The 25,884-nt window shown below is 36.5% G+C and overlaps 4 protein-coding genes and 1 long non-coding RNA gene across 7 annotated transcripts; 3 read left to right on the top strand and 2 right to left on the bottom strand.

Annotated features, from left to right (window-relative positions):
- The first annotated feature begins 1,312 nt into the window (after positions 1–1,312).
- LOC112290281 (expansin-A10) lies at positions 1,313–3,128 on the top strand. Its single transcript, XM_024536409.3, has 2 exons — positions 1,313–1,594; positions 2,042–3,128. Exons 1-2 carry the CDS (start codon positions 1,423–1,425, stop codon positions 2,656–2,658), a joined length of 789 nt encoding a protein of 262 aa, XP_024392177.1. The 5' UTR covers positions 1,313–1,422; the 3' UTR covers positions 2,659–3,128.
- A 12,509-nt stretch (positions 3,129–15,637) lies between these two features.
- Positions 15,638–17,810, bottom strand: LOC112290337 (non-specific phospholipase C3). The gene is made up of 3 exons (XM_024536504.3): positions 16,739–17,810; positions 16,424–16,597; positions 15,638–16,271 (listed from the first exon to the last, which is right to left on the bottom strand). Exons 1-3 carry the CDS (start codon positions 17,808–17,810, stop codon positions 16,021–16,023), a joined length of 1,497 nt encoding a protein of 498 aa, XP_024392272.1. The 3' UTR covers positions 15,638–16,020.
- Positions 17,811–18,495: 685 nt separating this feature from the next.
- LOC149987974 (uncharacterized) lies at positions 18,496–19,520 on the top strand. The gene is made up of 2 exons (XR_016506139.1): positions 18,496–19,017; positions 19,136–19,520. It is a non-coding gene; the product is annotated as an uncharacterized LOC149987974 (long non-coding RNA).
- Positions 19,521–20,382: 862 nt separating this feature from the next.
- On the top strand, positions 20,383–22,426 carry LOC112290830 (thymidylate kinase). 2 transcript variants are annotated; one of them, XM_024537568.3, is made up of 5 exons: positions 20,383–20,840; positions 21,177–21,288; positions 21,464–21,523; positions 21,811–21,915; positions 22,005–22,426. In XM_024537568.3, the coding sequence occupies exons 1-5, from the start codon at positions 20,473–20,475 to the stop codon at positions 22,041–22,043; spliced, it is 684 nt and encodes a 227-aa protein (XP_024393336.1). In that variant the 5' UTR covers positions 20,383–20,472; the 3' UTR covers positions 22,044–22,426. The 2 variants fall into 2 exon arrangements, with proteins under 2 accessions (XP_024393336.1, XP_024393337.1); XM_024537569.3 differs by having other exon boundaries at positions 20,389–20,840; positions 22,018–22,426.
- A 176-nt stretch (positions 22,427–22,602) lies between these two features.
- Positions 22,603–25,449, bottom strand: LOC112290831 (uncharacterized protein At4g29660). Of its 2 annotated transcripts, XM_024537571.3 has the most exons (4): positions 24,595–25,449; positions 23,552–24,305; positions 23,351–23,427; positions 22,603–23,196 (listed from the first exon to the last, which is right to left on the bottom strand). In XM_024537571.3, the coding sequence occupies exons 2-3, from the start codon at positions 23,792–23,794 to the stop codon at positions 23,353–23,355; spliced, it is 318 nt and encodes a 105-aa protein (XP_024393339.1). In that variant the 5' UTR covers positions 23,795–24,305; positions 24,595–25,449; the 3' UTR covers positions 22,603–23,196; positions 23,351–23,352. The 2 variants fall into 2 exon arrangements, with proteins under 2 accessions (XP_024393339.1, XP_024393338.1); XM_024537570.3 differs by lacking the exon at positions 23,351–23,427 and having other exon boundaries at positions 24,595–25,350.
- Between the last annotated feature and the right edge of the window lie 435 nt (positions 25,450–25,884).

Here is a 25,884-nt window from a genome sequence, read left to right as displayed (position 1 = left end):
ATATGTGTTTATGGCTTGCTCCGTTGCAGGAACACGACGTGTTTTGTTCACCAAGACACGCTGACTAGCAAGGCCCATTACCTGTTTATTTCGAATCACACGGCTCGCAAAATACCATAATTTTTCAGTTGTCAGAAAAGACTGTTGAAAATAACCATACCTTTACTTGTCTGAAGCTGAAACATGCGTAGAATTCTGAAGGAATGTTGCTGTGGTGCCTCGCAATGGGGATGCATTGTCAAACCTTCCAACGAAAAAATTAATGGAAAGCACTTAATGTCCAATCCAACTTGAAGCAAGTCTACGGGAACAGCGGGTGACAGAACTCCTTCCTACAGACGATTCGATTCTCCTCTGTCGTGCAAGTGCGTCAGATGAAGAGTACCAATCGCTGGCCTCAACTGAAGAAGGAAATCTTACAATGAGGAAGATTACTGTTGCTAGGCTTCTATCGGCACCTCTTGCTGACCAAATAGCGAAATCAAAGGGATTTCAATCTGTGACCACCGAACTGGCAATGCGCCGACCTGAAGAAAAGATTTTTTTTTTGACACAAATCCAGCGTGATCTCTTTCAAGCAATAAGATACATAATCCTAGTCCTAGAACCTGCTAATAATTTATTGAATATATCCTAAGCAACTGTTGAATGCTTCACCACCCGAGCACCCATTTCGTGCCGCCAGCACTGATTGGGGAAAACCCAATAAGTTTCGCGTTCCGGACTTTTTATTTATTATTTTCAGGTGATTTGTTTACGAAGCAAGGGGAATTTACAGTATCCTTCATTCTTCTTTCGTTATTTCTTCCTTTCCTTATAACAACTCTAAATAAATAAATTATTGTTTGGGAGTGGTTCGTTATTGGTTGCCGAGAATTAGCGATGTCTTCTTTTCTTCAATTTGGCATTACAATTTGCATTCGCAACACAATAAAATCGATGTGAGAAAATTACGAATTTCTTCACAAATAACATGAAATGAGACTGATAGATGCACATGTGATTTTGCTTAAAGTCAACCTTTCTGTCAAGCTGGTAATTTTATAATTAGCTGGTAGAAATTACCTTGGTTAGTTTCGTAGGTTGGTGATCTATCAAGCTAAATTATCCACTAATGACCAGAAATAATTTCACTACTGAATTGAGAAAGAAACAAACCACACATTCTCGCTTGGGAAGGAGGGGGCAAAGACTGACAACCGTTTGATGCAGCAATGAAGATTGCGACGTAGACCTCACCAGTTGGTATGTGTAGGTTCTAGAGCTCTTCAACCAAACGTGGGATCGCTGCTTATATATACGCTTCTCTGCCACCACAATCTTCATCAGTCGCATTCTGATCCTTTCCCGTAGTACTACCTCTGACGGTCTGCCTGCACAGTCACATATTTCTCCATCAAAGTCCCGGCAACAGCAGCAGCGATGGCGATGGTGCGTGGCAATGCTTTTGCAGCCGTTCTGACGCTTGTGGTGGCTTTGGATCTGGTCGCACGCGTGATGCTGGTCCAGGCTAGCAGTTATCTTGGAACCAACTGGGTGAGCGGCAGGGCACATGCCACGTTCTACGGCGGTGCTGATGCCTCTGGCACTCAAGGTGTGGATCGAAGCATCATGTCTGTCACCATGAAACTTTGGGATTTCCAAGTGTTTGCTTTAGATGCAGGATGAATTAGTGTGCTCGTCTGCGTGAAGTCGAGGAATTACCTAATTGCATTTTCACCAACTTAAATGTTAACAAGCCTCAATCTATAGACTCCAACCTGGCTTCCTGATTAGAACCTGCATTGTGCTCCAAACCGAAATTGAAATCAAAGTGTCACAGACTGAGATGCTTCATTAGTTGTCAAGATTGACTTCGATCCTTAGGAAACATCAAATTGAATCACGATTGAAAGTCGAGTCTTAGTAACCAAGATTCATGCAGCGACATTAGCATGGAACTTGAGCTCTTTCACCTTGTATCTGAACCCAGCGGACATGGCTTCTGTTGCCTCCACACACAGCTGTTTATCTAATAACGAAAGCTTTTTTGCGAATGCAGGTGGTGCGTGTGGATATGGAAATCTCTACTCGACTGGATATGGAACCAGCACTGCCGCTCTTAGTTCGGCGCTATTCAACAGTGGCCTCTCTTGCGGCGCATGCTATGAACTCACCTGTGATACCTCTGGCTCCAAGTACTGCCTTCCCGGAAATCCATCCATCATTCTGACAGCCACTAACTACTGCCCTCAGAACTCCAACGGCGGATGGTGCGACGCTCCCAAGCAGCATTTCGACCTTGCACATCCCATGTTTGTGTCTCTCGCGGAGGAGCGTGGCGGTGTTATCCCTGTCAATTACAGAAGAGTCCCTTGCGCGAAGAAAGGTGGCATGAGGTTCCAAATGAATGGAAACCCCTGGTTTTTGCTGGTTCTCGTGACCAACGTCGGCGGGGCAGGCGATGTGCAACAGCTCTCCATCAAGGGCTCAAACTCGGGCTGGTACCAAATGAAACGCAATTGGGGACAGATGTGGCAGCTGACGGGAAACAGCAACATGCCGGGACAAGCTCTCTCTTTCAGAGCTGTCCTTAGCGACGGCACAACAGTGGAGTCCTTGGACGCTGCCCCAGCTAACTGGCATTTCGGCCAAATGTTTGAGGGAAGCCAGGCATAATCACATTACCAGTATTGAACCGACGACCACCGTATATCGTTCATCATGCTTTGCACCGGAGTCACGAGTGGCGTCGCGGTCACAGATAGAATGATTTTCTAACTTACCAGTAAAAATACATGAGTTTGGATTGTGTCTGTACGAAGAAGCAGAGGCGTGTGTATACACACGCCCGCTCTTAGAAAGTCAATATTCCAGATTAGAAATCGGTCTCGTACAGTAAGAGCGATAAAATTTAGGTTGCTGAGGTGCGTTAAATTAATACGTTATGATTGCACCACCCGCTCCTTGCCTGTAAATTAATTTAATGTCCAGCTTGGGAATTATAGACTGCGCAGATCAGGTCCTACCATAGTAAACGCCTCCATGACCCGTGTGTTGAATCAGTGTGACGGAGTGAAAGGGTTGTTCTTTTGCCCGCACTTCCCACTTTCCTCTAATCCGTAATAAGATTCAACATTGTTCTACAAGCGATGTCCTGCCATTTGAAGACCTAATCCTTATAAGCTTTTCTTGTTCGGCGAGAAATTCTATCGCAAGGCCGCAAGCTACAGACGTCTGTAGTGATAGATTAGTCGTGACTTCACCGACAGTTTAAATGTTGTGCGATTTGTGATTGCATTACTGGAGAAAATGGTTTCCGAATTCCTCCCGGGTGCGCACACTAGAGGCGTAAATCTTCAAATTCTTCGACGACTCTGGACAAGTAGCAACTCGTCCTCTGCAAATGCCCCGCCCCCCTTCACGGCGCCGCTTGTCCCGACCTTTACATCCACGAGGAGCTCGTTTCTCTGACAATTCCAACATTCATCCATGAGAAACGTGGACATACCCTATAACCGCATCCCACGGTTTCACCTCTTGGTTGGTTGCATGTTTCATCATTGTACAACGAAGACAAATAGACAAGGAGTGTTTCATATGAGATTTCACGAATCTTTCTTTGACAGTATAGAGCAATTCTATACACAACAATACTAGTTTGTACTTAACTCTTCAAAAATAAAATAAAAAAAAAACAACAAAGTAACCACTAAAGATATGAGTTGCATTTATATATATATATATATATATATGTATATACTAGTGGAAACTTGTGCCATTGGCCACAAAAAAGTTGTAAAAGTTTAATTTGTGGTTGCTAAGTCAAAAATTAACCACTCTTCAAGAAATGTTGACCAAGGAAAAAATAAAAAAATAAAAAAATAGAAGAGTATATACATAACAATGGAACCATTTATGTTTCTCCATTGTAATTAGCAAATATGATTTTTATTTACTACAAAAACTTATATAACTAAAATAAAAGAAATTTGAAATAAATCACATTTATGTTAGTATTTTTATCTTCATTATTTTTAAGATATATAATCTTGATCATATTTGAAGAAGTGCATTATGAAAGGAGAATATGCAACTATCTATGTGCAAATAAAGGATTCTAAGATCTATTCCTATGTACTTCAATGATTTTTCTTTAAATTTATTAAAAGTCATTGTAAATCCCACTTTTACTAAAATTACCTTTACTGCAACTTGAACATAATTTCTACAGATGATAGGTATGATGTGATCTTTGAAAACAAAGCCAAATGTCTGTTGTAGTCTCTACATAACAATCTTGCTTCTACAATTTGATTAGTCAGTTGGGTAATGACCAAGTGGGATCTATTGCAAATCTTTAATGCAAAGCAATCTTTTGCAATAATATAATAAAACATTTAATATTTAACTACAGGTTAAATGGTAACAATCTAGATGGACTTAAGCTATTCAAATATTCAGTTGATAAATAATCACTATTCTTGGCACTGTCTTTCATAATTGTTATATTTGCACTCAAATAGACATATGAAATTCTAAAAAATCTATGTATAGCTCGTTTATTTGGATCAGCAATATCATAATTTCATGCAAATAAAATAGACCTATTGATGAAATATCCATCTTCAAGTATCCCATCCTTATCCAATCCCGAATAAACAACTTGAATCAAATTATTTGATGTTAGACCTACTCCTATATATTTTAGAAGAATCACCATACTTATTGATAATAATTAATGATTAATATTTTATAATATTAATTATATTAAAAAATTATTATCATATTTTAATTTTTATTAATAATATTATAATATATTAATTAATATTTATTTATGGAATAATTAATATTCCTAAAATATTTTATTAATTAGATATTAATATTTTTAGTTTTTTTTATTAAAATTAAAAAGATTTTAAATCTAATAAAAAAATATTTAATTATTTTTGATTTTTTGATGCAAACATCAAAAAATTATTGGAAAATATATCTTTATATATTCTAAACAAATGAAAATAATTTAAATTATGCACAATAAATATTGAATTAGATTTTTAATTTTTATTTAGAATAAAAGTTTATCCAATTATATATTTTAACCGTTTTCAAATAATATTAGTAATAAATTCTATAAATTTCTTAATTGTATTAAAATAATTATGATTCAAATTTTATTTAATTTCAAATTATTTTATGATGAATGAATCACTACTAAATTACATAATATAGTTACTACGAAGTGATTATTACTTCTTTTAGAATGATGAATATAAGTTACAAATAAAAATTTAGGATTTTTAAATTAAAAGAAATTAAAAGTATTTTTAGAAATTTTAACTTTTTATTTTAATATATATATATCAAAAAATATAAATATAATTGAATGATTTTGTAAAATTTAAATACTATTAAAATTTATTAAATATAATAGCTAGTAAATATGAAATACTGATATCTTTATTAATTTAAATTATCATTAATGTAATTGTACTTGGTAGACCTTTGACATCCGTCAATCAAATCAACAACTTGTAGCATATGGTTGTAAATAATCAAAAAATTGGATTGATATAATTATTTATTTAATATAAAATATTTTTTTCATATTATAGATTTTAATACTAAATAATATATTTATAACACCTACAATTCAAAACAATAACATTAATTTTAAAAAAAATTACAACAATAAACAAACTTTAAATACTTGTAGCCATTTTACAATCCAATGTTTTTAACAATAATAATACTATTATAATTAGGATAGTAAACAACATAATATCTCCAACAATTCTAACATTTTAATGATACCCACTTAATATGTTTAATTTTTATACCAACCAAATCAATACATAGCCACTACCATCAAGAACTTCATCAATATAATCAAAATTAACTTTAATCATACTAATATGCAAAACATAGTTTATTAATTTTGTGGAGATTTTAAAAAGATTAATCTATTTTTAGAATATTCTATTGATTATGTCTACATCATTGTAAAAGTGAATAAAAACATCAAGAGGTCAATCCTAAATTGTATATGTTATTTGCAAAAGATTAGTACATGAAAGTAGTTGAAATCAACAAAATCATTTTACTCATTACTTGACAAAATTAAATCCCAAAAAAAAAAGTTAAAAATAATTTAGCAAAGAGAAAGAATTTGATAATGCCCTATTTAAGTGTCCATTGGTTTTCTTTCTTCCATTGCACTTCTTCCTCCTTCTTTTAGAAGGAACTACAATCTCTAAAGGTAACTACAAGTGTTAATTGACTTATTTCAAGCATGTAATAAAGGATACTCCATCATTTTGAGATTTGACAAGATTGTGACATATTGTCAAGGACAAGAACTTGATATTAACAAATAAATAATTGAAACTTTTCTCAAAGAAATATGACAAAATAGAAATAATTAAATATATAAATTAAAAAAGAAATTAGAATAGCTATTGCCAAAAGACAAGAAAACTAAAGACCCTTAAAATTAGACTAGAAGCAAGAAAGGAGTTGACAAGAGTGAAGAAGGCTTCATTCTTGCCTCTATATACACTATCTACTTAGAAGCTATCTAGCCACATTCTATAGGACCTCCAAAAACGTGTTGACTTTGCATAACATGTATCTTAACTTATAAGGCAAGTTTTCTATGTGGGTGCCACATAATTAGCTTGTTTTGCAAGCTACCAACATGTGTGGTAAGTGGTTAACTTGTTGACCAAGTTTCTAACCTATCAATTAAGTACAAACAGATGTAAAGTCAAAGCAATGTCTATGAAGATTTTAAAAAGCTTCTCTAAAAGATATTATGAAATTAATCTATTTTTATCTATTTCTATCCATTCATATCACTTAGATAATAATTATAGTAAATATATGTCTGTAATATTATCCCCCCTTCTAGAGACGAGTTCCATGAGGAGTGGTGATCACATTTCAAAGAAATCTAAGATACAGCGAATTATATTTGCCACATACTGTGATCTTTGTTTTCTTTGAAGATGATTGATAGGACCTCTCAACCATCGATAGTGCCTCATACTAGGGCAAGAAGACCACCCAATTATTTTATCGTTATTCAGGCCTTCATAACTTCCTTTAGATAAAATATTTGGAATACCATCAGGAGTTGTTCCTACCTCTAATAAAATCACCAAACATCAGGAGTCCCTTCCAAGGTCATGATACCAAATACGTTGTATCTTGCCATCTATTCAAGGAATAATATGTCGTTCTTGAGGATCTTCATCTCAATTGCACCATCTTAAAAGTTGTAATAATTATAATGTTTCATCCGACAAGTCAACAAATGAAGGCTCTTAAGTTGCATCCACTAGTTGTTGGTTTTCTATCTTCTTAGCGTCATAACTATAAAGAAGCTGCAAATAAAGATTGAAAGTAGAATGTTATCTTGCTTAGATCTTGTTTCTTTCATAAAGAAGGTTTTCATCTTGATTTTGATGGATATTGTCAATAAAAAGCCTCCACCACTTTTTTTGCATTTGCAAGATTCTTTACTAGCTCCTATGTGCATTCACTAATATCATATCTAGGCCAATGGACAAGATATTCTAATTTATTTTGGTGCCACCTTGAATCTAAGACTTCTTCCACTTCGAACTCTTCATTATTATCTACTTCTATAAGAGGAGGTGGAGCTTGTCTTTTTTTTAGTATGTCCACTGTCTTGTATGATTCAAAAAGAGATACGTGAAATATTAGGTAGATTTTTATTGACTCTGATAGGTGTAAACAAAATGCAATTAGATTGATTTGTGCAGAAATAGAAAATGGTCCAAGCCTTCAATAGTCTAACTTGTCACAAGGATAAGTGGTCTTGATACTGCAACAAAGTAACCATATCTTATCACCCATGTGGAATGGTGGTTGTTCCTTTCGATAGACATCCTCATTGATTTTTTGTTGTTCTTGAGCTTCTTTTAACTATACCTTCATTATTGCATGTAGATATAATAAATAATTTGCCAAATCTTCCGCTGTAGGATTATTAACTTTTGAAAAGTCAAAGTATCAAGTCGTGGATGATAATCATAATTGATAAAGAAAGGTGTTTATTTTGTAGAAGAACGTATTATGTTATTATAAGCAAACTCTGCCATTGGCAAAAGAATTGTCCAATCATCTTATTGGTAGTTGATGGTACATCTTAAATACTACTCCAAAACTTGATTAACACGCTGTGTTTGTCCATCAATTTTAGGATGAAATATCGAAGATAATTTTATATCCACTTTTAGAATCTTGAAAAGACTCTACCAAAATCTTCATAAAAACTGAGTTCTCTTATCTGATATAATATCCTTGAATAATCCATGATAGCAATAGATATTGTTAAGAAAGAGCTTAGCTGTTTTTTCACATATGATAGATTTTGTACATGGTATAAAATATGCCATCGTAGTAAAACGATCTACTATCATGAACATAGAATCATAAGAACTTGAAATTAGAAGATCCATGATGAAATCTATAGAAACAGAAGACCATGGTTGTTCTGGAATGGATAATGGCTGAAGAAGTCCATAAGATCGATGACAAGGAGTTTTTGATCTTGAGCAAATATCACAAGATTATACAAAATCTTTGCCTTCTACATTTGAGGCCACAAAAAATCCCTGGATATTCGTTCCAAAGTTTTATTATATCCAAAGTATCTTGCTGTTAGAAAGTTATGACAAGCTTGAAGAACATGTAATCGAGCTTCACCTTCTAGAACATATAGGCATCCATCAAAATATAGTAGATTCTTTTTGAATTCAAACTTGAAAGTATCATGAGACTTTGAAGGATTTCTCTTAATATCATGAATAAAAAGTTCAAAAGACATATTTGACTGAACTTGCTTAATAAAAGTTGAATAAAAAATTAATATTGATTTCATTGCTAGAAGATGAAGATGCTCTGGCTTCAAGAGAATTGTCCATTGCTAATCAAAAGCAACATCTCTTTCCTTTGATGCAAGGTAAGATAGTCTAGAAATTACATCTGACAAACCTTGTTGTTTTCTCGATCGATAAGTGATCTTGAATTCAAATCTTGACAAAGACATATTCCAACAAGCTTGGCGACGATTCAAAATACGTGCTGATATGAAATATTCAAGGTTCTTGTATTCCATATATACGATGATTGGACTAGAAGCACCTTCTAGATAATGGCACTATTCTTGAAACAAATCCATGATTGCAAGAAGTTCTTTGTCATGGATCTCATAGTTGATTTAGATTGCTAAAAAGTTTTTGGAATGAAAAGCTACTGGTGAAGTTTATTATCTATTCCCATTTGTGACAATACGGCACCCAAAGCAAAGTCTGTTGCTTCTTTTTCCATAAAATATGGCTTAGAAAAATTAATGTGATACAAGATTGGTACAAAAACAAAGGTTGTCTTCAAAGCTTCAAATGCTACTTTTACTTCTTGATTCGATTGAAGTTTGTCTTTACAAATCAAACGTGTAAGTGGAGCTGCAACTTGAAAGAAGTCTTTGATGAAGATCCGATAGTAATTGGCAAATCCAAAAAACATTGGACATCTCTTACGATTTTGGAGATCTTCCAATCCATAATAGCTTGAATTTTTTTAGGAATCATCATAAGTCTATCATCTGAAATGATGTATCTTAAGAAATTGACTTAAGTAGTGTAAAATATACACTTTTCTATCTTGGCATAGAGTCCCGCATCTCTTAGTTTTTGTAATACATGACAAATATGAAGTTCATGTTCTTCTATATTTTTAAAATAGATTAAGATATTATTTAGATAATAGACAATAAAATCATCTAAAAACTCCTAAAAGACATCATTCATTAGATTTTGGAATGCTACTAGTGCATTTGTAAGTCCAAAAGCCATGATGTTGTATTCAAAATACCCATATCTTGTTTGAAATGCAGTCTTCTATTCATCTCCTTCTTTGATGCATATCAAATTGTATGCTCCTCGTAGATCTATTTTTGTATAAATCTTAGCTTAATTCAATTGATCAAGAAGTATAGATATCAAAGGTAGCGGGTACCTATTTTTGATAGTGGTTTTGTTGAGTCCTCAATAATTGACACACATCTGTAATAATCCATCTTTTTTCTTCACAAATAAAATTGAAGCTCATGCTAGAGATTTGGAATGGTGTATGAAGTTCTTGGCCAAATTCTCTTCAATATATTCCTTGAGTTTAGCTAACTCATTTTGAGATAAATTGTAGATTGGTTCAAATGGCGATTGTGCTCCTTCTTGAAGGTCAATTGAGCACTCATAGAAACAATGTTCTAGAAGAGTATCTACATTATTTTTCTCAAATACATCTTAAAAATCTTGATATTGGCTTGGAATGCTACTTGAAGTCTTTCCACTAGTAGAAACAGGTGTGGCATAAATGACACAAGATGATCCTTCTTTTGCAGCATGTAAAAAAACTCTTACACCTACAAATACATGTTTAATTATACTAGACTTATGACTTTTTACTTAATTAACTATGCTCTTAGTTATACTTTCAAAAAAATCAAGATTATGAGAAGTCTAATCTATTTTAGAGTTATATTTTTCTAGCCATGATAAACCTAAAATAACTAGATTAGAAGGAGATCTAATGATATTAAATATTATAAAGCTACTATGACCATTAGTTGCTACTTTTATAGGAAGGGTTTCATGAGTAATATCTCCTGAAGACAATGGATGACCATCTATGATTTCTACATGAATAGGTTTAGTTTTCTTCACTAAAAGTATGCTATATCTTTTAAAAAAATTTTCATCTAAGAAACATGCTAAGGCTCTTGAATCTAACAAAGCAAAGGCTTTGTGATGTGTAGGTCCTAAAATAAGATTTATCATAAAACAAGGAGACGGTTCTAAAGAGAGAATAGGACATTTACTAGGTGTTGTACAAGGTTCTAACCGCAAGGTACCTATTGTAGTTGGAGAACCTCATTTTTTGACATACTATCTTCTTTGATAGCCGTACTCTTCATTTTATGGTTGTGTCACTTCTTTGGACAATGTTGAGCAGTGTGCTTAGGTTGTCTATAATATAAGCACAATCCTTCTTGACAATGACGAGTCTTTTCTTGCTTAGTAAGAGGTTTGAAATGTATCACATCAATTTACATATCCTCTACTTTTGAATGTATGTATTAAAAAGAAGTTGGTATTGCCATCGAATTATAGTAACGTTGAGGTCCACTTGTACGGTTCTCATATCAAAATTCAAAAAGATAATTATTGCACTTCACAGTAAAGTCAATTGCTTAACTCAATATTTGAGGATCAAGTAAGTTGAGCATTAATTTTTCTACCTCATATTATAATCCATAGAGAAATTGGCTAATAAGTGCAGCATCATCTTACTTGGTATCAGTTACAAGTTGTCAAAAATATGAAGCATACAACATTACTAATCAATTGTCTTGTCGCAAAGTAGGAATCTTGTTGGTTGCAACACGAATTACATCATGTTTTTTATACATGGATCAAAACTCAGCCATAAAAGCCTCCAAATTGTCTAATATTGGATCTTCTCTCTCAAGAAAAGATGAAAACCATGATAATACAAAACCTAAAAGAAGCGTATCAATGAACCTAACTTGTGATCTTGGAATTAGATAAATTTGGAATTGAAGTTCAATCACAAATTGTATTTGTTTGATAAATCGTCTAAATTTTGATTTAGTACCATCAAACTTCTCAAGTATGGCAATTATTGGTTCTCTAACAGTGGAAGACTGTTCCACCATAGGAAAAGAGATATGATTTGGTACAGATGTTGAAGTAGCTCCAATCATTTCTATATTTTCACTTCCTGCCAATCTTGTTGCTCCTTATGGTGGTAAATTGAGATGATGTATCGCAAGTATTAACTTCTTCAATTGTTCTTGCATTTGTACCATTCCACTCTTCATTTCAACAAGTTTTGCCATAATAAGACTTGGAAAAGAGAAGATGTATAATATCGCTCAAGACAAATAGAAGAGAGAACTTAAAAAAAAAGAAAATACTAAGAACAATATCAGTTTAGAAGAGGATAATCCACAGCTTTCAATAGGCTTATGTCTTATCAAGAGAAAGCAATAATCCATTCTCAATTAAGATTAGACAAAACTTTCATATTCTAAGTGCATTCTTGTCAATTTGTTGAGAACAAGAACTTGATAAAAATAAATAAAGAAGTGAGACTTTTTTCAAAGAAAGATGATAAAATAGAAATAACCAAATATGTAAATTAAAAAAGAAATTAGAATGGCTATTGCCAAAAGACAAGAAAACTAGAGACTCTTAAAACTAAACTAAAAACAAGAAAGGAGTTGATAAGAGTGAAGAAGTCTTCACTCTTGCTTCTATATACACTATCTATCTAGGAGCTACGTAGAAACGTTCTATAGGACCTCCAAAAATGTGTTGACTTTACATAACACATATCTTAACTTGCAAGGCAAGTTTTCTATGTAGAGGCCATATAGTTTGCTTGTTCCGCAAGCTACCAACATATGTGGCACATGGTTAACTTGTTGACCAAGTTTCTAACCTATCAATCAAGTATAAATACATGTAAAGTCAAAAAAGCGTCTATGAAGCTTCTAGGAAGCTCTTCTAGAAGATATTATGAAATTAATCTAATTTTACCTACTTCTACCTATGCATATCACTTATGTAACAATTACAATAAATATATGTCTGTGACACATATCCAACTCCTATACTACATTGTTTAAGTTGTAGATAGTGAAGAACATAATCAAAGATACAAACAAAATTAGAGTGATTTGACTGTCAAATGTATTAAGTAAGATCTTAGCAAAATTGATCAAATACTATAAGTATCTCGTGGACAACTACAACAAGGTGAGAATAAGTCCATAGACATCAAAAACTAATGAAAATTATATTTTAAAATATAAATTTATATTTCTTTTAAAATAAAATTTAAATAATTTATAAATAATTATTTAAAATATATATTAACAATTGGCTCAAGATTACATTTCAAAAATATAAAGAAATTCTCTCAAAAAAATTATTAGTTTGCAAGAGATTAATAATTACATGTAATCAATTTTATAAAATAGTAATTGTAAGGTTGTTATTTTCAAAAAAAATTCAAAAAATTGAATTTTTTTCATGTTGATTGTAAAACATTATTTTAAATATTGAATAAAAATATTAATATAAGAATAATTTAAATAACAAAATTCTATAGGAATTACATATTAATCACTAAAATAGATTTAGATAGTGTAATTCTAAGGATCATCAAAGAATTGATCAATGTAATGCAAATCATACAATCAAAATTTATAGAAAGAGAATATATATATATATATATATATATATATATACACACACACATTGCATAATTCTATTATACAAGTATTTGTCGTCTAATAGTTGTATTTATAATTACGTCTGAAAATAGTTATAATTATATTATATAAATATACAATAATTGGTATACCTTGTATATGAAAATTGAGAAACTTATTAATATAGTAGCATAATTAGAAAAGACAATCTTATGGTGCAAGTTCTACAATCTTTAAAACAAAAAGATATAAGACCAAAAAATAAGAAATGAGAATTTGGAAATACTTAGAAATTCAAAATTTATCTATTGTTATCGAATACCATATGAAATCCAAAACTTTCCTAGAATAGAAGATTTTTTTTTCAAATGATAGTAGACAACTTACTTTAAATGCACTACAATGTAATTCTATGTTTGTTTTGAGTGTAATTATTTCTAATGGATTACATATTGATTATGGCATCAACTATGGTTAGGATGAATAAATTTCTTTACCACAAATACTCAAAGATAAATCCATTCAACTACTGTATGATAAGAATTTTGTAAACTTTCTTAGTCCCAAAAAAAAAAAAAAAAAAAAAAAAAAAAAAATCAATCGGCTTTGCCATCTCCAAAAGTGTCATGCAACCAATATATGATATACTATTATAAAGCATAATATACTCTATCAATTCTATTAGCCAAAGACAAATTAAAAAAAGCATAAGTAATATTGATTAAGAGATTTCAATTTCTTTAGGACCTTGGAATAATTTCAGCCTTGATTTGGAAATTGTATCCATCTTTAATTGATTGAAGGCCTTGGATATTATAGAAGAAGTAAATTACAATGTATTTATCAAGAGTCTTTGCATTCTATCACTTGAGGGACTAAGGAGGAAATGAAAAGAATAAGTTATTATATATTTTATAAGATTAATTATTATATTCCAATTCATAAGGAAGATGAAGAAAAAAATAAAGAAAAGTTGGATACACATGATGGTTCACAAATTGGAGATAGACTTAATGCATTATTGAAAGAAGACATTATAAAAAAGCTTATAGAATAATTGGAAGAAAATATCTTTCTATTAGTGTTTAATATTCTTGTATACAAATGTCATCAAACAATGATCTTGACATTAGATAAAATACTTTTAGGTTTTTGGTGATAATCTCCTAATCAATTCTTGATATATCTTAGTTTTTTCCAATTATGTTCTTCTCTTCCTAGATTGTGACCTTTTCTTTGTCAATTGTGATTGTGGTCTTCTTTGCTTTGATTGTTGTCTTTCCTTCCTCAAGCCTCTTATTTGAGCCATTTCTACTTACTAACTTTAATTTACTAATAATTCCAATATTCCTATGATTTGATCAGGAGTATAGCTACTTGGTTTGCAATAAACATGATTCTAAGGGCAAGACCTTAGAGGCATTCCAAAAATTATATTTTGTGTGCATGTGTTTTTGTATGTTTTGAACTAAAAATATAAAGTGGAAGGATATTGGACATATTGAGCAAAGATAACTTCTTAATACATCATAATGTATTTCTAAACAATAAAATTAACAATTTTAGAATATTGATTAAGTAGGTGATCTTTTTCCTTAATAGCATAGTCAGAAGATGTTGAGAAGTGTCTATAAAACTTGGTTCTATCACATAGCAAAGTGAAGAATCTTCTTGGCAAAAAGATAAAACACTTGGATAGAAATGAAGAGGAGGAGGAGGAGGAGGAAGAATGCACCTTATGCAAAAAAAAGTTCTTAGATAAAAAACTATTATTATAAAGCTTTAGTATTCCAACTACTTAGTTTTTAGAAATCCTTACAATTCCAACCAATTTGCATTTAAGTGTTGCCATGTTCTTCCAATTCTCTAAATTCCCTTCTTCACAGCTAATCAAAATGTTTCTTTATTTTATATCCAAGTTATTCTATATAAAAGATACATTCAATTCATATATACATTTAATTCAAATTTAATAAAGAATCTTATAATATTATTATATAAGATTTTTTTAGATTAATATTTAATTTAATTTATTATTATTATTAAATAAAACATGTTGATATTATTTTTACTAATTTCATAGTAAAGAATTTGGATTATTCATAATTTAGTTTGTTTGTATAACTGCAAAACATCAAGACATAGTTATTTTCTGAATTAGTGTGCAAAAAAGTTTCTAAAGCTATAAGACTTCAATACAACATCTTCAATTTACCTAAAAATAAATTAGCTGTCTATCATGTAATCAGTATTATTACTATTAACAGAAAAGAAAAATAAAAAGAAATTACAAAAACATACGTATTCATATGCATGGAAGTACCTCAAATGTATACAGACCTGTTTCATCACATTTATTGTCAAGACATGGAAGATACATCAAAATCAATCTAAATGCCACAAACTTCTCTTTCTTCAAATAAGAAGAACCCAATAAAATAAAATAAACTGTTTTTCCATGAGCAGTCCAGATTTAACTAAAGAGGTGATTCCTTCTGTTTTTTATTTATTTATTTTTTTTTTATTCATTCATTTTGTGTCTATTTCCTTGAAAGAATGCTTCAATTGTGGTCGAGTCGGCCGCGAGCTTCACTGGGAGTCGCCACGCGCGTCGCCCTCAGTCGCTTGGATGGAGCTAGACATTGCGGCTCCATCACCCAAACGACGAAAGGATCGGGCAAAAACTGGTGTGGTGTTTGTTAAATCTGGACTGCTCATGGCTTGAAAATGCGGTCGGGATCTACCCCCGCTGCCTTGGCCGCCGCGGCGGCGTCGACAAACGTCGCGACGGCGCTAGTTACGAACTCCGCCGCGTCCGCGATGGTGGTGTACTCGGGCACCTCGGCTTTCCCAGTGATCGAACACGAGAGCCACACTAACTCTTCCTGAAACTCCGAGAGTGCGCTTATGTTGTTCATCGGCGCGCTCCGAGTCCGCAGTGTTGTTGGAGGTGCGGGGAGTTTTACTGATCATCATCGAAGTATTATCATGAGATTTTGGAGTAAGAATCCTACGTTATACTAGTTTGAACTACTAAACTATACCTGTAAACTAGCATAACGTAGCCTATGGTGACCACTGACATCTCATTGTGAAAAACAGTAGTAATTCGTGTACCTGGACAGTCAGTTCGGGGAGTCTTTCGCGTGAGAACTGTCTCGAATGTGCCGGCCCATTCGTCCCGCTTGGTCAGAAATGATCCCGGCAAATTGAAGAGCTTCTTCACCGTCGCAGGTATCGATGAATGCTCGAATTCGGAGGTTGGTTTAGGTCCTTTTGGTTTGTGCAACACTGGAATTGATCAATCATGTCGTGCTTTAGAGCAAGTTCCTTAATCATCACAAATAGTATTTCAAAATTCACAAAACCAAAAGGTATGTAGGATTAGAATTTGTCTGCTTTTGGGAAGGGATTAAGACATTGAGGCTATACCAGCGCCCGCTTGGATCCAGGGAGAAATCAAGAGAGTCGGCACCCTAACCCCAAGTCTAGTGAAGTCGAAAGAATAGGGCGACGCCGAGCCCACCAATCCATCCGGACTGGGAACGCCAATAGGCGTGGGCACATGATCGTAAAACCCACCATGCTCATCATACGTGATTAGGAAAAGAATCTCGTTCCACTGCGGGCTTCCCCGTAACGCTTCATAGACCTCCTTAATGAGAGCCTGCCCCTGTGCCACATCATGAACGGGGTGATCATCATTTGCTGGGAATCCAGGCAAATCAAAATATCTGGGCTCAATTACTGTGTAATTCGGAAGTGTCCCCTTCTTGGCATGATCTCTGAAAGTCAAGTCATAGGGGCGGAAATTGTCGACATACTTCAACTTTCGAAGGTTTCTGTAGAACAGGGTGTTTGGCACTTGTTGGTAGTAAATCCCGAAGGAGAGCCCGCATTCTTCAACGGATTCAAAGATGGTCTTTTGAGGCAATCCCGCTAATAGGAGCTGTTGATTATTGCTCATCAGGCCGTGAGAAGTGGCGGAGTGAAGATACTGCCGATTCGGTTGCGTACTCGAAGGCACCGACGCAAACCACCGATCTACCACAGCAAATTCTTGGACTAGAGTCTTGAAGATGGGCACATCGTCCGGCGAAAACCCGCCCATTACTGTTTTCGACAGCCCTTCTTTTTCTGTCTCGGCCTGCGCAGCAAATCCATTCATGGGAGGGGGATTCGCGGTGGTCTCGGTTTGAGAGCCGAAGATTTGTAGAGTTATGTCTTGGAAAGAGTGGCCAGGGTCGGCGGGGTCAATGTAGGGGGCTTGGTCCGAAACTTGGACCACGCCAGCATTGGCGTCCGTCAGAGACAATGGATTGGTTTCAGTGCCGGTGAGACCATCAATCTTTGGTTGAATGCGCTTCATAAACCCCAGCATGTGGTCGAATGACCGATTTTCCATGCACAATATAACCACAGTCTTGATAGGGGTGGCGAACGTTGGACTCGAGTTTGGAGTCTTGGCCGGGCGCCAACACTCGCACCACTTGATTTTTGCCATCAACTGGATATTTCTGTAGAAGAGAAGCAAAACGCCTAGTAAAACAGAAACATAAAGGAGCAATCATTGAGCTTTCAATTTTGCAACGGTTTGGCGAGGTTCTATTTCTTCACAGTGAAACGCAACCGTACTACCTAATAGCTACTAGAGGGGGCTCAGAGCGAACTGAATCGTCAGCTTCATAGAAACACAACATCAAGCAGAAACAAATTCACCTTCAAATGCGGTCAAGCTGAAGTAGCACGAGGATCACACAAGAAAGTACTCCGAGAGTGATCCAAACGAGCTAGACTTAGATAGAGCAGATGAGTGGTAGGTCGAAAGAGACTGCGGTCCGTTTTAGAACCAATCCGGTGACGTAGAAAACACATTCTGCAGCTGTTATCAGACGGGTGAGAAGGATCAGAAGGATGGAGTCGCGTAATGTTCAGAGGGGAAAGGCGTAAAGGAGTGAGAAGTAGAGACCATGCGGGAAGGATGTTTCTCATGACGTGCGCTTCCGCTACATCTGTCAGGGACCGAATACCTTCTCAAACAATCCACAAGCTAAATCGGCCCTGTTGAATCATGTTCAAGGATTCCAGCAGTAAACGAGGAGTGATGACACCTCAATCGCAAAAGCTGACGTAGTGGCGACGATCGGGCAGGTGACCTAGACCAGGTGAACAGATACACGACGGATCCGCGATGTGTCCACAAGATCTCAACTTAGGACATCGGAGGTCTGGTGCCCGCTTTTATTTGTCGACAATCACCACTTAACTGTAGCGCTCCGCAACTCCACTTTCCATATACGACTACCTAATCCATCGTACCCGGATGCGGCATATCCTTTGGTTCCTGGTTCTAGAAGTCTTCGGTGAATCGTACCAGCAGACTTGTTCATGACGGCCGACGGAGCTCACTCGTCTAACCGCGGATTTTTACTTTAAACGCACAAACCTTACGGGGGACTCCGTTTTTGTCTACAGCTTTCGCGGATCTTGTGGCGGAACAAAGCTGCGGACCCCGATGATCGATGGCTTGTGTTCATCGATATCTCGGGTATTGCCGGATCACGACGCCACTGGAACTGCGTCCCGAGGATGCGATGATATGAAATTCAAGCAACCCCGAATTCTCACCATCCTCTGCTGTGAAAAACAAAAAACATAAAACATAAAAAACAGTTCTATGTGAACCCACAAACATACGCGCGTCCTGTTTCGTGAGTTTCTCCACAACTCGTTACTTTTGCACTTTTTTACGGTATTTTTATTCATCTTTTTCCTTCAGGTTTCTATGCTGCTGGTAATGGTGCGAGTTTTGATGCTCCGGTTATTCAGGAAAGAGGCGGAATTTGCGGAGCTCGTGGGGTGTGTTGGAGAAGTGTGAGTTTTGGTGTTTGTGAGTGTTGAACCTTTGTGAAAAGGTTTCGGAACCTTGTCATCTCATGGTGTCTCAAAATACTGGAAGGAATGCTTGGCACTCAACAACGGTAAATGACTACTCCTTCTCATGTGTTGTTTGATTCAGGTTTTGTACTGCAGAAAAACGATTTGGTAGCCATTCTTGTTAATGTGTAGATTGACTTTATTGCATATGGACATTTGTAAATGAAGATGTTAGGTATGTGCGTGTAACTTATTGTTAATGCCACCACAATATGATTCCCATTTCCTATATTTTTTCTAAGTTTTTTATTCCAATAAAAGATTCTGTTTAATAAAATGGTTTGAAAGATATTGAACAAAGATGGAATTTAGTGGATGAGGTATTGAACAAAGGTGAAATGTGGTGGATGGGAGTTGTGGAGCCAATAGCAAATACTATAGTGACATTAGCAATACCCTATACAGGAATGTTAAATAGACCCAAATTTTTACTAAATCAACCTATCCATGATGAAGAATATGATAATCATGATGAATGTGGTTGATTTTTATTGATTTTGTAATAATCTCAATAGTGGATAAATGATCTCAATGTCATTTTTTTTTCATGATGGTTAGCTTAGGTGGGTCAATTTTAGCAAAAGTCTAGGTCTATTTAACATTCCCCTATATTCATATATTTAAAGTACAAATAACTAACTTGTTATTTATTTGTCACAAATAGTTTACAAATGTTGATATTACAATTGTAAGACTATCACTCTTTGATCTCTTCAGTAATAATCAACATATACATATTTAATTCAGCTAAAAATTAAGCTTTCTAAAAGTACTTGTGTATTGTTAGAAAAAAATTATCTTGTTTAATCATATAAATGCTATTAAAAAAACAAATTAATATCTACAAAACTCATCTCATTTTTTTTCAAATCCAAATAAATAAAAATAATTATTAATTATATTATTATTATTTTTAAATATATATATAATGATAAATTTTATTAAGATAATTTATCAATAAAAAAATGAATAAATAAGCATAGACATCATAAAAACCTATATACTAATTTATCTTGAATACAATTGCAAAAAGAATGGATCTTCAAGGGATGAAGACTTCGGTAGGTGTTGGACCCATGTCCGAGAAGCCCCATAGCTGTGCGCAGGGTGACCCGTAATGTCGGCCCCTCACCCGGCCCAGACTCGAATTCCCGCCATCGTCTTCGTGGGTGACGTTGTTGGGGTGTTACAATGAGCGTTGGGCGTCGGCGACATTGTCCTCCTCCTCGATGGTGTTGTCGCTGCCGATTCGATTGGGAAGCTCCGCGCTGGGAGTAGGCAGAGCCACTGTGAGGCTGAGGGAGAGGAGCATGGGGTTCCGTCCAGCCATGGCCGCCATCAACCCTAGCAGCAGCGGGGAGAACACTGGCCGCGGAGCGTTGATTGTGTTGGAAGGGCTTGATCGCAGTGGGAAGAGCTCCCAATGTGCGCAGCTCGCGTCCTACTTGGAATCCCAGGGCGTGGCCGTGGAGGCCTGGAGGTTCCCCGATCGCACGACCGCCATGGGTCGAATGATCTCGTCTTACTTGTCCTGCCAGACCGACCTTGACGCTGCCGCCATCCATCTCCTGTTTTCTGCCAATCGCTGGGAGAAATGGTACTGCACTCCTCCCCCAATAGCGTATTGCTGTTGTCTTCTAACGTGCACTTTGGAAATAGGCAAATGACTGCCTATTCCTTTGTGATCGGATTTGAATTTGAATTATGGTTTCGCGGGAGGTGGCCGGATTTAGGTTTTTTGAGGTTTTGGAAACTTTCCCTGGGGAATCGGGGTTTGCCTTGGTAGAAATTTTCTGTTACCCTCACACCTGATGATGCCGAAAAATGCAATTTTGAGGTCAGACTGGAGTGATGAGTTGCTACAGATGCTGACAAGCCTGTGAGAGTTGAATATTGTATGTTCATTTCATACTGAAATAGAGAACGGTGGCAGCTCATTAATGGAGTCCAAGCTGAAGGCGGGAACTACATTGGTGATTGATCGGTACTCTTACTCGGGTGTTGCATTCTCCGTTGCTAAAGGTCTCGACTTAGATTGGTGCAAGGTAATCTTTATCTTTTTGGAATGACCCTCTTGCGACTATCAGAGGGTTCTGATGGACCATTCACATTTTATGCAATGTTTTGGGTAGCAAATACTTTTGATCCATCATTCTGTCATGATAATTGCATTCGTGGATTGGTTTCGAATGAAGTCTTACTTGAAATCCAATTTGACAGGGACCAGAGGCAGGGCTTCCGGCTCCAGATCTTGTCTTTTATCTCGATATTTCTGCCGAGGTGCTCTTTACCAACAAACCCCTGGAAATGACCTGCATGAATTTCGCTTTACTCTGGGAAATCGCTACTAATTGATTCGGTGAATCACTCTGTCGGCCTTTATGTTGAAATAATCATCCAAAATATGTGCTGCATCTGAACCGGATGATGTTATGGCTTGCACTCAGCTGTGAGAAAGGTATCAACTTAGTGACTAGGTGTCGACATTGAGATTACTTAGCAATGCTTTACTCTCGTCGGTGTGTCGTTGTCTGATGTAAGAGTTGTAATGGTCGCTCAATTTTCAGGTAGCTGCAGCAAGAGGAGGTTACGGTGGCGAGAGATATGAAAAGCTCGAGATTCAGAAGAAAGTTGAAAAAGTATTCAAGTCCCTGAAAGACACAACCTGGCAGGTAAGCTATCTGACGTCCTGCAGAAGAAATTTCAAGTGTGCGTAGGGTTAGGATCGTGTTCAGGGTTTGAACCACAACTAATGTGACAGGTGCATGATTCAGAGTGTGGATGCGACGCAGTCAATTGATTCCATTCAATCTGTGTTAAGAGAGGAGTCTGTTAAAGCCATCAACGAGTGCCAATCTGGCAAGCAGCTCATGCAAATGTGGCTTTCGAAGGAACAAGTTCTTGAATGAAGATTAGGGCCCTCTAGCAGCACTGTGTACTTAAGTTGTCATTAGAGAGTACATTAAATATAGAGGACCCAAGGGATCATGCGTGCATCCAGTAGTCAATTATCGTTGATGCGTTAACGTCCCTGCGAACGAGTAGCTTCAACCCTAACATTAAATGGGCATCCCCTGCATTCTTTGGAAAAAATGCTAACATGGTTAGTGCATCCGCCATGAGACATATGTGTACATACAACTTTAGTCTACTTCATTGAAACTTGATACTTTTGACGCTCTACCTCCAGAAATGGATCACTTATGGTGTATTCCCATATCGTAATCTATAAACCAGTTAACTTACACCATCTCAATGATGACATATAATGCATTACCTCTCAAGAACAATGTGTGAAGCAGTGACGTATAATAATTGCTAAGTGGGTAATATAGAAGATTAACCATGCGATGAACGAATCACAGAACAAGAGCTCATCCATTCACGTATATCGTTCTGATGAACAGTACAATCAGGCAAATACCGTGGTTGTGACCTTATTGACTAAGTATTGCAAATGGTCTTCACTAACTGGCGAAATTACTCCTTCCTGCAGTCCCTCAGTTGTCGGATCCGGTGGTGTCGGTGCTGAGTCATGTATCTTCTTCCGTCAAGTAGAGCCCCCTCCAAAACACAGCTCAGAGCTCGGTACCTGGTCGATGTCTGCGTTTGCCACAACCTCCATCTGGCAATACCCATGAGATTGGGAAAAAGTAGATCTTGCACCCACGCAAGGGCGTCACCTTGTATGATGTCATGACTACCACATGCTGAGGCGTCGTCAGATCATCTTCTCAACAGTGAACTTTTTCTCGCTATTATCTGAGACATTCCCTCCCTACATACCAAGACCGCGACACCTTGATGCTTAGATAATTACAGTTAATAATTTTTTGTTATTGCCCAGAGGCATCTTCACCGAAATCTTCTCTGCGCACTTTGTAAGGCCCCAAGTAAAGCATGGGCTTCATAATGGGCACGGCCTGCCCTGGGTTCTCCGCCCAGTACCGTTCCTACGCAAGCATTCAGGGATGAGCGAGGCATCTCGATGATTGAAAGTAACGCACACACTGCGCCATGCTCGTTTGTGGAATGGAATTGATGCCTCAATGTTGCGAAAACAAAAACAAAAGATTGCTAAAACCTAAACCCTAAACCCTCACATACAATCAAATTCGAGGTAAACTTCCGACTGAGACCAGCTTGAGCAAAGCATGCAACACACTGAAGTCGAATCTGTCGATCTGCGTAAAAAACGTAGCCTAATTGTCAAGAGCACAAAGGATTGCATTTTAAACCCGGGTTACCAATGAACAAAACCTTCATTTTAGGGCTACACTTCTGGTAACAGAACAACGATACACTCACCTTATGCATCTGCTCCGTGACAGCTGCAGCCACAACGCCGGAGTAAAACGCAACAATGTTGAGCACAGCCAGCGGCGCAATTGGCTTCGGCCGCTGATAAGGCTCCACCACGTCCCACAATTGATTACGACTAAGTCTATCTTCCGTCCTGCGCGCCCACCATTGCCACAGCGACTCACCCAGCATCTTGTTAGGTTTGTCGCCAAGGGCTCGCCGTCCTTGCCAAAATATATTCCTCCTCATCGCCCCTAAGAATTTCTTCCCTCCCAAAGAAAATACCCACCAACCTCTTTGTGCTGACCACAACTAGACATACAATCCACTGGAACAGCTTTGAAGGCCAAGAAGATTGTGAGAAAATGTGGTCTCGGGTGTTCGATTCAAAGTTCTCGGTAAGGTAAAACGGACTACATGTGCAGTAACTGCGGCATCTGTGATTTCTTTCAAAGCGGCATTCGATGACCAGCATCCACTCTACCCCAGGCCTACGCAACATAGTGGTATAGCTGCTTCGAATGCGTGGCTGTTACTTTTTCGCAAGGGATTATAAATAGAGTTATTTATTTATTTATGAATTTTTTGTCGGCACAAATGGTGGTTCGACATACTGCCGACCAAGCACGGAGACTAGGTCGCTTGCAAAGGACCGCCATGCTAGCCCAATTTGGTTCTAGATCTTAGATCTACGCTTGGCTTGGAACTTGGGCGAAGTAAAGTATTTGAGACTGGGAGCCCACCAACCTCCTCTGTAAGGCTGAAAATGCGAGAGTTGGAACTAAATCAGTATGTGTAAATTCGATGAACTGGGCTTACAGGCTTTAATAATCCATTTAGACATGAGAACCGTGAGGGCACCCATCGGGTTGACAAGGTCATCACAACCCCCTCCCCCCGTTCCTTTGATTAGCAACATTGCAACCTTACTATGAACCCAATGTAGAGAATCGGACCACATAAAGTTTTCAATACTGGCTCGCGCCTTGGATATTTTGGCCTTTGTACCCCCAGATGGATGCAAAGAAAAAGGTGGAAGATAAGAACACCTTGTTAGCGATCACCCTACGGCCAGTGGAGTTAATTTTTTCCGTACACCAGCATTGAAGCTTCATATTGATCTGTTCTTTTAAGAAGATTTTTTGTGCCAAGAGGGCACGGCCAAATGGTGTCTCGAGTAGCTTGCTTATTTCATAACCATCGACCTAGGTCACACTAAGAAAATTGGTCCAAAGAGTACGATCGGGGATGTTAGCAGCTTTCCGATAGTCGTGAGATTTACTCCAGTTGATTATTAACTTTGACTTGAGGCAGAATTCCTCCAATGTCTGGATGGTAGCCCGTGCCTGTGCCTCTTTTCCCGCAATAGTTAGGAAGGTATCATCGGCACACTGGGCGATCACCTAATACCAATCTCCCTCAGGTAGCCTAATTCCTTTGATTCGACCGGCCGTGACGCTCAGTTTGATCACAGAGTTGAAAGCCTTTGCAACTATAAGGAAGAGGTGCGACACCAAGGGGCACCCCTGGTGCACACCTCTCGCAATGGTAAAGGTCGAGGCGAGGGCCCCATTAACTTTGACGTTGGCGGTGGCGTTTGGAAACAGCAGTTGAGTTAGAGCGATGCACTCAGTGGGGAGTCCGAGTGCCTCCATTGCACGGAATAGAAGGCCTGAGATATTAGTTTTTGATTAATGTCAAGCAATAATTTGTTATGGATATATCTATAGTTACTTACATAATAAATATAGGTAGAAGTAGGTAAAAGTACGTTAATTTGAGAATATCTTCTAGAGAAGTTTTTTAGAAGCTTTCTAAATAAAGTTTCACCTTTATACATGTCTATAGGTGATTGGTAGGTTAGAAACAAATTAGTAATATGTCACATATATTGATAGCTTGTGGTACAAGCTAACAATGTGGTCGATATATAGGAAACTTGCCTTGCAAGTTAAGACATGTGTCTTACAAATTGGACACACATGGTAGATAGTAAAATCCAAGAAGTTTTGCTTTTACAAGCATGAGAGAGGCAAGGATTAGTATACTCGAGAAGTTTGATGGAACAAGATCAAAATTTTGAAGATTTTTGTAGTAAGCCAAGTTCTATCTAAAGTTGCACCCTATCCAATAATCTAATGGATTTATTTAAGTTTATAAGCACACTTGTATCTAAAAGTACTCTTATTTGATTTGCACCTTTGATGGAAAAGGATTTACGGCTCTTTTATGATTTAAATTCATTTTTGGAAGTGTTTATGGCCACATTTGGAAAAAGTGATTGAAAAAGAGTAGCAAAGATTAAGCTTTTATTTTTACAACAAAGATCACAATCAACC

Source organism: Physcomitrium patens, chromosome 13, assembly GCF_059467195.1.
Source record: "Physcomitrium patens ecotype Gransden chromosome 13, ASM5946719v1, whole genome shotgun sequence".
NCBI lineage: Eukaryota > Viridiplantae > Streptophyta > Bryopsida > Funariales > Funariaceae > Physcomitrium > Physcomitrium patens.
The sequence above is the reverse complement of the archived record's forward strand: the minus strand, read 5'-3'. Positions and strand labels throughout refer to the sequence as shown.